The sequence below is a fragment of the Carcharhinus amblyrhynchos genome, chromosome 35 (genome assembly GCF_965287045.1).
Source record: "Carcharhinus amblyrhynchos chromosome 35, sCarAmb.v2.hapA, whole genome shotgun sequence".
Lineage (NCBI taxonomy): Eukaryota > Metazoa > Chordata > Chondrichthyes > Carcharhiniformes > Carcharhinidae > Carcharhinus > Carcharhinus amblyrhynchos.
In genome coordinates, this window is record NC_137358.1 from 15,801,153 (window position 1) to 15,813,930 (window position 12,778).

A 12,778-nucleotide genomic window follows, 5' to 3' on the forward strand; every position below is an offset into this window, starting at 1 on the left:
TGTCCTTGCTATAGAGGGAGTACAGCGAGGGTTTACCAGGCTGATTCCTGGAATAGGTCTGTCACATGAGGAGAGACTAAATTAGTTAGGATTGTATTCATTGGAGTTTAGAAGTGTAAAAGGGGATGATTTCATGGAAACTTATAGACAGGGTTGATTCAGAAAGAATGTTCCCAATAGTGTGGAGTCCAGAACTAGGGATCATAGTTTGAGATTGACGGGTAAACCTTTTAGAACTGAGGTGAGGAGAAATTTCTTCACCCAGAGGATGAAGAATTTGTGGAATTCACTCCCACAGAAAGTAGCTGAGACCAAAATGATGACTGATTTCAAGACGAAATTAAAAATGGCTCTAGAATCATAGAATCCCTACAGTGCAGGAGGAGGCCATCTACCCACCTAGGCCCTATTCCCGTAACCCCACACATTTACCCTGCTGATCCCCCAACAGTAGAGTCAATTTAGAATGACGATTCACCTAACCCGCAAAACTTTGAACCGTGGAAGGAAACCGGAGCACCCAGAGGAAACCCCGTAGACACAGGGAGAATGTGCAAATTCTACACTGACAGTGACCCGAAGCCCAGGTGCCTGGCACTGTGAGGCAGTAGTGTTAACCACTGTGCCACCCAAAAGTTCCTTACAGGAAGCAGGGTGTGAGGAGCTGTAGTCAAGGTAGCTGTGGGAGTCGGTGGGCTTGTAATGAATATTGATGGTCAGTCTAGGGGCTAAATGGTCAAAATGAATGGTGGAGCAGGTTCAAAGTGCCAAATGACCTACTCCTGCTTTGAGTTTCTATGAGCAGTTTGAGCGTATAATTGCTGGAGTTTAGAAGGGTGAGCGGGGACCTGATCAAAGTATATAAAATTTTAAATGTAGACCATAGTAACTTCATTGCAGTGTTGATGTAAGCCTACTTGTGACAATAATATCAAATAATAAATAAATAATCAATTATAAGTAAGTGGAGACCAATTGTTTCCTCTTGTGGGGCAATCTGGAACAAGAGGCCAGGGGTATGGGTTGCTAGATGATAGATTTAAAACTGAGATGAGGAGGAACTAGTTCTCACAGAGGGGGGTGAATTTGTGGAACTCGTTGCCCCATAGCGCAGTGGAGTCTGAATCATTGAAATGTTTTAAGAAGATAGATATATTTCTGATAAAAAGGGATAAGGGGAACAGGTGGGGAGGTGGATTTGAGACCAGGGAGAGATCAGCCATGATCTGATTGAATGGTGGGGCAGGCTCAAAGGGCTGGATTTGCCGACTTCTGCTCCTAATTCCTATCTTCCTATCTGTGGAGAGAAAAACAAAGTTAATGTTTCAGGTCCGCCTGACTCCTCTTCAGAAATAAAAAAAGGGAGAATGTGTTGGATTTTATTTTTGATTTGATTTATTATTGTCACATGCATTAAAAGTATTGTTTCTTGTGTGCTATATAGACAAAGCATACTGTTCATAGAAAAGGAAAAGAGACAGTGCGGAATGTAGTGTTACAGTCATAGCTAGGGTGCAGAGAAAGATCAACTTAATGCGAAGTAGATCCATTCAAAAGTCTGACAGCAGCAGGGAAGAAGCTGTTCTTGAGTCGGTTGGGACATGACCTCAGACTTTTGTATCTTTTTCCTGACAGAAGAAGACGGAAGAGAGAATGTCTGGGCTGGCTGCTTTGCCGAGGCAGCAGGAAGTGTAGACAGTGTCAATGGATGGAAGGCTGGTTTGTGTGATGGATTGGGCTTCATTCACAATCTTTTGTAGTTTTCTTGTGGTCTTGGGCAGAGCAGGAGCCCATACCAAGCTGTGATACAACCAGAAAGAATGCTTTCTATGGTGCATCTGTAAAAGCTGACACTAAGGGGCAATTGAGCATGGCCAATCAACCTAACCCGTACATCTTTGGAGTGTGGGAGGAAACCGGAGCACCCAGAGGAAACCCACGCAGACACGGGAAGAATGTACAGACTCCACAGAGACAGTGACTCAAGCCGGGAATTGAACCTAGATCCCTGGTGCTGTGAGGCAGCAGTGCTAACAACTGTGCCACCATGTCGCCCCCAGATTCTAAAACTCTTTTTTAATGCCCCTGTGATTTGTTTCCCTTAACCCCTAGCCCTTAATTCCTAGAGACTCCAGAATAATTCTAGAAGGGTGGCAACACCAACAGAAACTGAGATCTTTTACTGACGAGCCTTCACCCCACTTTATCTCTGAAATGTCCCTGTGACCCTCGTTGGCCATCTTCTACCCTGAGACCAGGCTGGCAATCCTCCTGACCCTGCTACGTCACCTAACATAGAATTCCACACGCAAAACCAAAAGACCCCTGTTCCGGTGCACTGGGCAGGGGCGGGAGTTTGGCGTAGCTGGTATGCTTGGGCTGTGGGGGGGAGGCCCAGAGCACCCAGAGGAAACCCACGCATGAATTATAGGGACAAGTTGGCCAGGCTAGGGCTTTATTCCTTGGAACGTAAAATGAGAGGTGACCTTATGGAGGTGTGTAAAATCATGAGGGGCATTGATAGTTTTTTTTCCCAGGGAAGGGGAATTGAAAATAAAGGGAGTAAGTTTAAGGTGAGAGGGGAAAGATTTAGAAAGGACCTGAGGGGCAACTTCTTCACACAGAGGGTGGTACGTAGATGGAACGAGCTGCCAGAGAAAGTGGTTGAGGCGGGTTCAATAGCAACAATTGGAAAGCATTTAGTTAAATACATGGACAGAAGAGGACTAGAGGGGTGTGGGCTAAATACGGGCAGTTGGAACTAGCTGGGAGGGCGGCATGGTCCGGTTGGGCCAAAGGCCCTGTTTCTGTGCTCTATGACTTGCGTTTATATAGCACCTTTCACAACCTTAGGATGTTTCAAATCGCCTTATGGCCAAGTTAAGTGCTTTTTGATGTCTAATCAAAGAACAATACAGCACAGGAAACAGGCCCTTCGGCCCTCCAAGCCTGCACCGCTCATTGGTCCAGATAGACCATTTGTTTGTATCCCTCCATTCCCAGTCTGCTCATGTGACTATCCAGGTAATTCTTAAACGATCCCAGTGTATCTGCCTCCGCCGCCCTACTTGGCAATCCATTCCACTGTTATATAAGGAGGGGAGATAGTGGTGATATCACTCGATTCGTAATCTCAGCAACTCTGCCTAATGCTGTAAAGCCATGGGTTCAAATCTCGACCTCATGGGATTTAAATTTATTTGATTTGGAATATAAAGCTAGTTGGTGGGATTTAAATGTAATTAATGTATTCGGAATAGAAAGCTGGTATCAATAATGGTGACCGTGATAAGTTATTGTGGTAAAAACCTGCCTGATTCACTAACGTGCAGAAATCTGCCATCCTTACCCCGTCTGGCCTACTTGTGACTCCAGACTGAATACAATGTGGTTGACTCATAGGGCGGGATTTACCCGTCCCGCCCACCGTGGGAATCGTAGTGGGCAGGAGCCGACCATGGACAGGTCCGTTGACCTCAGGCAGGAATTACAGGCCTTGGGTCACGCAGTGCTGGAAAATCGTGTCCATTCACTGAATGTGGATGCCGCTGGCAAGACCAGTGTTTATTGCCCATCCCTAATTGCCCCTTGAGAAGGTGGTGGTGAGCTGCCTTCTTGAACTGCTGCAGTCCTCGTAGTGTAGGTACACCCACAGTGCTGTCAGGGAGGGAGTTCCAGGGTTTTGACCCAGCGACAGTGAAGGAGCGGCCAGTATATCTCCAAATCAGGATGGCGAGTGGTTTGGAGGGGAACTTGCAGGCGGTGGTGTTCCCATGTATCCGCTGCTCCTCTGAAATGGCCGAGGAAACCCCTCAGTTCAAGGGCAATTATGGATGGGCAACAGGTGCTGACTCCTGCCAGTGACACCCGCATCCCATGAAAGAATAAAGAAAAAGAAATTGGCAGCCAATTTGCGCACAGCAAGATTCCGCAAACAGCAATATAGCAGTGATCAGATAATCTGTTTTTTTTTTCGATGTTTGAGGTATAAATATTGGCCAGGACACGAGGGAAGTTGGAATTGTGACATGGGATCACACCCCTGAGAGCAGACAGCGCTTTAGTTTAACCCTGAAGGTCAGTCTTGCATTCCCTCAGCGTTGCGGTGGAATGACGGAGTTCCGTCGAGGTGTACCCTCACCCCCGCCACTCCAGAGATTCTGTCGCTTGGTATATCATGATTTTCAAACCAGATAAGTAATTCAGGAGGATTAAGCAGCCGAGGCGAGCGACAGATAATGGAGCTTCATGCACAGTTGGAGTTTGGGTTTAATTTTCCTTTGGAAAGCTACCTAGCTCTTGACTGGGTGACTTATAAAATAGTCATGACCTACATCTGAGTCAGCCGTGGCACCTATTGAATTACCATATTGTTCAAATGATGAGACCTCACTGCTTTGGGTGGGACAATGGATGCTGTTGAACAATATACGCCAGGTGAGTATTTCTGACTAATATTGTGAGTGGGGCGGGTCCCGATCAGTACATTTCATGTATCAGGAGGCCTGTGCCTTTCCATGTAACTGTCAGGACGGAACTGTGTTATTTTTGGAATCTACAGTAGTTGCCAGAAACTAAAGTACCGCCTCTAAGACACAGGTTCCTCTGCTTTATCATACTTTGCTGTATCTTAAAAGCTACTTATTCCCGCCCTCCCCATTTGCTTCTCCTTGTTTATTATTATTTGTGTCACAATCCGGGCCAGTTGGACCATGCCCTCACCGCTGACACATGCTTTCACAAGACTTAAGAATTCCTTTACTGCCACGTTCTTCAACCCCTCTTCAGACTCGGTGGCACAGTGGTTAGCACTGCTGCCTCACAGAACCAGGGACGCAGGTTTGATTCCCGGCTTGTGTGAATGTGATGCAGAGTTTGCACGTTCTCCCTGTGTTTGTGTGGGTTTCCTGTGGGTGCTTCAGTTTCTTCGCAAAGGTATACAGGTTGGGCGTTTTGGCCATGCTAAGTTCTCCCTTAGTTTACCTGAACAGGAGCCAGAGTGTGGCGACTAGGGGATTTTCACAGTAACTTCATTACGGTGTGAATGCAAGCCTACTTGTGACACTAATAATTAAACTTTACTTTAGACTCTTGAAACCCAACTTTGATGTCAGCTAACAGTTTTTAAAATGTATTCTTTCATGGGACTTTGGTGTCACTGGCTGGGCCAGCATTTGTTGCCCATAAATGATGAGGTGACTGTCCCTTTAAGGGCAACACAGAGAGTAAGGGTCAATCACCACACCATCCCTAATTACCCTTCAATGAGTGGCAGGCTCAGCCCATTTCTGAGGGGCAGTTAAGAACCAATTATATTGCCGTGGGCCAGGAGTCACATGTAGGCCAGGCCAAGTAAAGATGACAGATTCCTTCCTTAAAGGACATTAGTGAACCAGATGGGATTTTGACAATAGTTAGGGTGGCACACTGGTTAGCGCTGCTGCCTCACAGCACCAGGGACTCAGGTTCAATTTCCGACTTGTGTCACTGTCTGTGTAACATTTGCACAGAGCCATGTCTGTGTGGGTTTCCTCTGGGTGCTCCAGTTTCTCCCCACACTCCAAAGTGCTGGTTGGGTGCGTTGGCCATGCTAAATTCTGGTGCTGGTGTGGTGACTAGGGGATTTTCACAGTAACTTCATCGCAGTGTTAATGTGAGCCCACTTGTGACACTAATAATAAATAAACTTGTCGTGATCACTATCACTAAGACTAGCTTTATTTCCAGTTTTTTTTAAACTAATTGTATATAAATCCGCCGACTACCATGGTGGGATCTGAAGCTGTTTCTCCAGAACATTAGTTTATAACTCTAGTGACACAATACCATTATCTTAATTTCTTAATAAAAGCAAATTACGGTGGATGCTGGAATCTGAAACCAAATGAGAAAATGCTGGAAAATCTCAGCAGGTCTGGCAGCATCTGTAAAGAAAGAAAAGAGCTGATGTTTTGAATCCAGATGACCCTTTGTCAAAGCTAAAAGGCTTAGGAAGTGGGAGGTATTTATCCTGCAGGGTAAGGGAATGAAAGATGAGTCATGGCCTCAAAAGGGGAAAGGCTGCTAATGGCAGCCCATAGAGAGAATGCGAATGGCCGAACGGCAGAGAAGCTGAAATCAGAGGGTAAACTGTGACAGATGAAGATATGGAGGGAGGCGGGGAGATGGGTGGGAGAGAGGAAAAATTGAGAAAAAGGGGAAAGGAGAAGCAAAGGGGGAAAAGAGGTAAGGAAAGGGGGGGACAAAATATGGGGAAAGATGGGGGGAAGGAAAGAGAAATGAAAAGACAATAAAGAAATAAAATATAGACAACAGTTAAAAATTAAATAAAATGAAAACAAAGGGGTCAAGGTGGGGTAGAGCAAATCATCTGAAGTTGTTGAATCCTGTGTTGAGATTGGAAGGCTGTTAAGTACCTAGCTGGAAGATGACATGCTGTTCCTCCAGTTTGTGTTGAGCTTCACTGGAACATTGCAGCCGGCCAAGGACGGACATGTGGGCATGGGAGCAGGATCTTGTGTTAAAATGGCAAGTAATCAGAAGTCAGGATCCTGACTGCATATGGACCAAAGGCTTTAATTTCTTCTTCATTTCTCCATTACTTTGTTACTTCATTTCTTAATTTCCCCATCGCTTTCTCATTTGCCTTTTCAACTCTTTGCAACAAATGTTGGCCCTGAGAGTAGCGCCCACGTATCATGAAAGAATAAATTGAAAGATCCTTGGTGGCATCTTCCAGTCCAGAGTTTGGTTCTTGGAATTCTAAGGAAGAACCTAAGCTACTTTGATGCATCAGAGTGATATTAGACTCGATATTAATTCCCTCCCACATGATGGATGAAAGAGGAGCGAGGAAGAAAGGGATAGGAGAGGAGAAAGGGAGTTGGGGGAGGAAGAGGGTTGAGTGGGGTAGGTGGGTAATAGAGTCATAGAGCAATACAGCATGGAAACAGGCCCTTCGGCCCAACTGGTCTATGCCGACCATGGTGCTCTCCCAGTTAGTCATAGTTGCCAGCATTTGGCCCAATGTGGGTGGGGGGAGCAACTACTCCTTCTGGCCCACACAAAATGCTGAAAAAAGTGTAGTGGAGATGTCAGTTCCCACCTCCGTTTCATTGCCAACCTCTGGGAAATCAGCAGGAAATTTCTTTTATACAACTGTAACATAACGTCCCAACTTCGATACTCAATGCCCTGACTGATGAAGGCCAGTGTGCTAAATGCCTTCTTCACCATCCTGTCACCATGTGACGTCGTTTTCAACAAACTGTGTACTTGTACTTCAAGAACCATCTGTTCCTCATTTAGCCCCTATCCCTCTAATCCTTTCCCATCCATGAACTTATCCAAATGCTTTTCAAATGTTGTTATTGTACCCTCCTCAACCACTTGCTCTGGCAGCTTATTCCATACATGCACCACCCTCTGTGGGAAGGAGTTGTCCCTCAGGTCCCATCTAAATCTTTTCTCTCTCATTTTAAACCTCTGCCCTCTAGTTTTCAATTCCCCTTCCTTGGAAAAAAAAACTATGTGTTCATCCTATCTATGCCCCTCACGATTTTATACATCTCCATAAGGTCACCCCTCATTCCAAGGAATAAAGTCCTCCCCTGGCCAGCCGCTGCCTATAACTTAGGCCCACTGGTCCAGGCAACATCCTCGTAAATCTTTTTTGCCCCCACCCCCCCCCTTCCAGTTTATCAATGTCTTTCCTATATACCAAAACTGTGCACGATACACAAGTGCAGTCTCACCAAGGACTTATACAACTGTAACAAAACACCCCATCTCCAATACTCAGTGCCCCGACTGATGAAGGCTGGTGTACTAAACGCCTTCTTCACCACCCTGTCTACCTGTGACGTCGCTTTCAATGAACAACGTGCTTGCACTTCGAGCTCCCCCTGTTCCTCAACACTCCCCAGGGCCCCAGCATTCACTGCATAAGTCCGACCCTGGTTGGACTTTCCAAAATCCAACACCTCCCATTTATCAGTGAAGGACTTCACTAAGAGGATGTGTCCCCAGCTTTCTTGCAAATTGGGAGCCAGATTTGAAATTTCCTGTTGGTTGCCCAGGGGTTGGCAATGGAAGGGAGGTGGGAACTGACATCTCCACTACATTACTTTCAGCACTTTTTGTGGGCCAGAAGGAGTAGCTGCTCCCCTTCCCTTCCCTCCAACTCCTCAAGGAAGCTTTCAACCCTTCTCCCCTACCCAGCTGATCGCCGAAATGAAACTCCCTCCGATTTCATTTCTCCTTGTTCTTCCGAGCCCCCCTTGCCTGGGACAACCCCCATAGTTCTGGAGTAGGGACCTCAATTTGAATGAAGCCAGTAAGATTCTGCCATTACGTTAGGAAGGGCCTCTGCATTCTTGGTCTTGCTGGAATTTCTGGCCAGTGTTTATTCTCTGTGGACCTCTCCTCCCACCCTCCTTCATCTCATTCTATCAATTGCCTTTCCCTTCTTTTCTCCCTCTCCTTAAATTCATTTCTCCCTCTCCTTAAATTCATCCAAGCAATTCACCTCAGCTACTCCATGTGGAAGTGAGTTCCATATCCTTCACCATAAAACCACAAAATATAGGAACAGAATTAGGCCATTCGGCCCATCGAGTCTGCTCCACCATTCAATCGTGGTTGATATGATTCTCATCCCCATTCTTCTGCCTTCTCTCCATAACCCTTGACCCCCTTATTGATCAAGAACTTACCTATCTCTGTCTTAAAGACACTCAATGACCTGACCTCCACATCCCTCTGTGGCAATGAGTTCCACAGATTCACCACCCTCTGGCTGAAGAAATCCCCCTTCATCTCTGTTTTAAAGGAGCGTCCGTTTAGTCTGAGGTTGTGCCCTTGAGTTCTGGTCTCTCTCACTTGTGGAAACAGCCTCTTCACGTCCACTCGTCAGAGCTCTGACAAAGGGTCATCTAGACTTGAAACGTTGGCTCAATTCTCTCCCCATAGATGCTGTCAGACCTGCTGAGATCTTTCAGCATTTTCTGTTTTTGTACGGGAGAGAGTATGTTCATATTGTTTATTCTTTCACTTTTTTTTTAGGAATCTAGAGGCCACGAAGGCGCCTCAATGGGGAGAGGGAGGGTGTGCGTCCCTGTGACCCTGAGGGAGGAGGTGGTGGTGGGCTGCCTTCTTGAACCAGTGCAGCCCATGTGGTATAGGTACACTCAGTGTTGTTAGAGAAGGAGTTCCAGGATTTTGACCAAGGGACAATGAGATACAGAGAACAAAGAGGTTTAGGGAAGGAATTCCCTAACCTTAGCATCCTGGCAGATGAAAGCATGGGCATTAAATGAGCGAATAAGGGAAATTGGGGATGCTCAGAAATGGAGGAGAACCAAGATCTTGGAGGGTTATAGGGCTGGAAAGGATTGCAGGGATATTAATGAGAGAGACCACAGGGGAATTGCAAAGCAAGGTGTGTAGAGGATGGGACTTGGTGTAACGGAGAAATGGATGACCTTGTTTAAGAAGGATAGGCTAGCCAAGAGATCAGATTAATCATGTCATTGGTATGGATGTGAGGGGGTGTGTGTGGTGGGGGATGGGGGAAATAAATGGCATGCCTTATGAGGATAGATTGAGAGAGCTCGGTCTTTTCTCCTTGGAGAGAAGAAGGATGAGGGGTGACCTGGCAGCGGTGTATAAGATGTTGAGAGGCATTGATCGGGTGGATTCTCAGAGGTTTTTTCCCAGGGCTGAAATGGCTGACACAAGAGGACACAGGTTTAGGGTGCTGGGGAGTAGGTACAGAGGAGATATCGGGGTAAGTTTTTCACTCAGAGGGTGGTGGGTGAGTGGAATCAGCTGCCGGCGGTGGTGGTGGGGGCGGATTCGATAGGGTCTTTTAAGAGCCTTCTGGATGAGTACATGGGACTTAGTAGGACTGAGGGTTATAGGTAAGCCTAGTAGATAGAGATATGTTTGACGCAACTTGTGGGCCGAAGGGCCTGTTTGTGCTGTAGTTTTTCTATGTTCTATGTAATATGGAAGAGCAGACATGTGACTCTGATTTCTCTATCTGATTCTGTCTAACTGTAGCTTGGCAGTCGCAGCCTGAATCTTTGTGCCAGTGCAGTTAGCCAAGAGGACCTGCACATTGTTACCCCAGAATGCAACCTCTACTGTCGATCCAGCCCTGAGGAGGTGACTGCCAGGTATGCAGCAAGGTGACTCAACGTGGAACCAAGAGCGCCAGTCTCTGGAGATTGGCCACAAGCCATCTAGTACTTTGTAATCTGTGGACGCAGAAACCCTGTGCGTGGCCATTGATAACAGCAAAGTTATAATTGGATAACCTTACGGTGGCACAGTGGTTAGCACTGCTGCCTCACAGTGCCAGGAATCCGGGTTCGATTCCTGGCTTGGGTCACTGTCTGTGAGGAGTCTGCACATTCTCCCCGTTTCTGCATGGGTTTCCCCCCACAGTCTGGTTAGGGTGCATTGGCCATGCTAAATTCTCCCTCCGTGTACCCGAACAGGCAATGGAGTGTGGCGACTAGGGGATTTTCACAGTAACTTCATTGCAGTGTTAATGTAATCCTACTTGTGACACTAATAAACAAAAAAAGACTTAAACTTTGGATCATTACAGAATCTTGGAATCATAAAAATCCCTCTGCAGAAGGAGGCCATTCCGCCCATCAAGTCTGCACCGACCACAATCCCACCCAGACCCTATCGACGTAACCCCAGGCATTTACCCTAGCTTGTTCTCCTGACACCAAGGGATAATTTAGCATGGCCAGCGCACCTAACCTGCACATCTTTGGACTATGGAAGGAAACCGGAGGAAACCCATGCAGACACGGGGAAGCGTGCAAACTTCACACAGATAGTGACACAAGTTGGGAATTGAACCTGGGTCCCTGGTGCTGTGAGCCAGCAGTGCTAACCACTGTGCCACCGTGTTGCCCAAATCCAAAGGTCTGTCACGTGAAGAGAGACTGAGTCAGTTAGGATTATATTCACTGGAGTTCAGAAGATTCAGGGTGGATCTCTGATAAAATTCTAACAGGGTTAGATAGGATAGTTTAAAGTTTATTCATTAGTGTCACAAGTAGGCTTGCATTAACACTGCGGTGAAGTTACTGTGAAAATCTCCTAGCCGCCACACTCCGGCGCTTGTTTGGGTACACTGAAGGAGAATTTGGCATGGCCAGTGTACCTAACCAGCATGCCTTTCGTACTGTGGGAGGAAACCAGACCACCCGGAGGAAACCCACGCAGACATGGGGAGAGCGTGCAAACTCCGCACAGACAGTGACCCAAGCCGGGAATCAAACCCCGCTCCTTGGCACTATGAGGCAGCGGTGCTAACCAATGTGCCACCGTGCTGTTGTTCTGTAAGATTGGGGGGAAGGCGGCCATTAAGGTGTGTAAGAATTCAGTCGATGACCGAAAGGTGCCGCATGAGAGGTCAGTCTGCAAGATCAGGGCTCATAGAGGCGCGGGGGCCAGTGGGCTGGCCTGGAGGGCAGTTTTTATTGTGAATGTGGATTGAGACAAATGAAGAGTGGCTTTGCGATCCTTTTTCACACACTGCCTGTGTCCAGCTCATCAGCTTCATCAGCACCTTTATGATGTCACGATGCCCTCACTGCAACGGGAGGCAGCATCAGGCTGAGAGGCTGCAGCCCAGTGTCTGCAGCCCAGCACTGTGCCTGCAACAGGGGCACTGGCACACAGAATGCACCGATGGTGAGACTGATATCAGCAGAGAAACATCAGCGCTGTGATCATCTCTCACAGCTCAGTGACTATTAGCAGCCAGGACCAGTGCTGGACATCCTTCAGGACAACTCAGAGGTAATCTCTGGCTCCCAGAGAGCGATGAATGTGTGGAATTCACTCCGTAAGAAGTCTCACAACACCAGGTTAGAGTCCAACCAGTTTATTTGATAGTAATCACACAAGCTTTCGGAAATGGTGTTCCTTTGTCAGTGCGTGGAAGGTTCTGATTAGAGAAGGGCATATAAAGTCACACACGGTTTACAGAATATACACCTGACGAAGGAACACTGTTTCCGAAAGCATGTGGCATTACTATCAAATAAACTGGTTGGACTCTAACCTGGTGTTGTGAGACTTCTTACTGTGTTTGGCCCAGTCCAACGCCGGCATCTCCACATCATTGGAATTCACTGCCACAGGGAGCAGCTGAGGCCAAAACATTGTGTGATTTGAGGAAGAAATTGGATCTAGCTCTTGGGACTGAAGGGATTAAGAGATATGGGGAGGAAGGAGCTCCAAGTAACCAAGGCTTAATAGCAACAGCTGATATCCCAGCGACGTGAATGTAACAGTCACTCGGGGAAGCGAATGGTCTCATGGTATTATTGCTGAACTATTAATCCAGAAACCTTGAAAGAAAAATTAGTTTTTAAAATTAGTGGTGGCACAATGGTTAGCACTGCTGCCTCACAGGGCCAGGGACCCGGATTCACTTCCGACCTCGGGTCACTGTCTGTGTAGAGTTTGCCCGTTCTCCCCATGTCTGCGTGGGTTTCGTCCGGGCGCTCCAGTTTCCTCCCACGGTCCAAAATGTGCTGGTTAGGTTGATTGGCCATGCTAAATTAGCCCTAATGTCAGGGGGATTAGCAGGGTAAATATGAGGGGATATGAGAATAGGGCCTGGGTGGAATTGTGGTCGGTGCAGACTTGATGGGCTGAAGGGCCTCCTTCTGCACTGTAGGGATTCAATGATATCCTGGGGACAAGTGTTCGAATCCCGCCACGGCAGATGGTGGAATTCAGT

General features: G+C 47.1%; 1 protein-coding gene across 1 annotated transcript in view; it reads left to right on the forward strand.

Annotated features, from left to right (window-relative positions):
- LOC145361538 (uncharacterized) overlaps nucleotides 1-12,778 on the forward strand; it is a 99,240-nt gene that overhangs the window by 12,948 nt on the left and 73,514 nt on the right. The window contains exon 3 of the mRNA XM_080217360.1: nucleotides 10,063-10,178. Within this exon, the coding sequence (XP_080073486.1) occupies nucleotides 10,063-10,178 (116 nt within the window). The remainder of the gene's footprint in view (nucleotides 1-10,062; nucleotides 10,179-12,778) is intronic.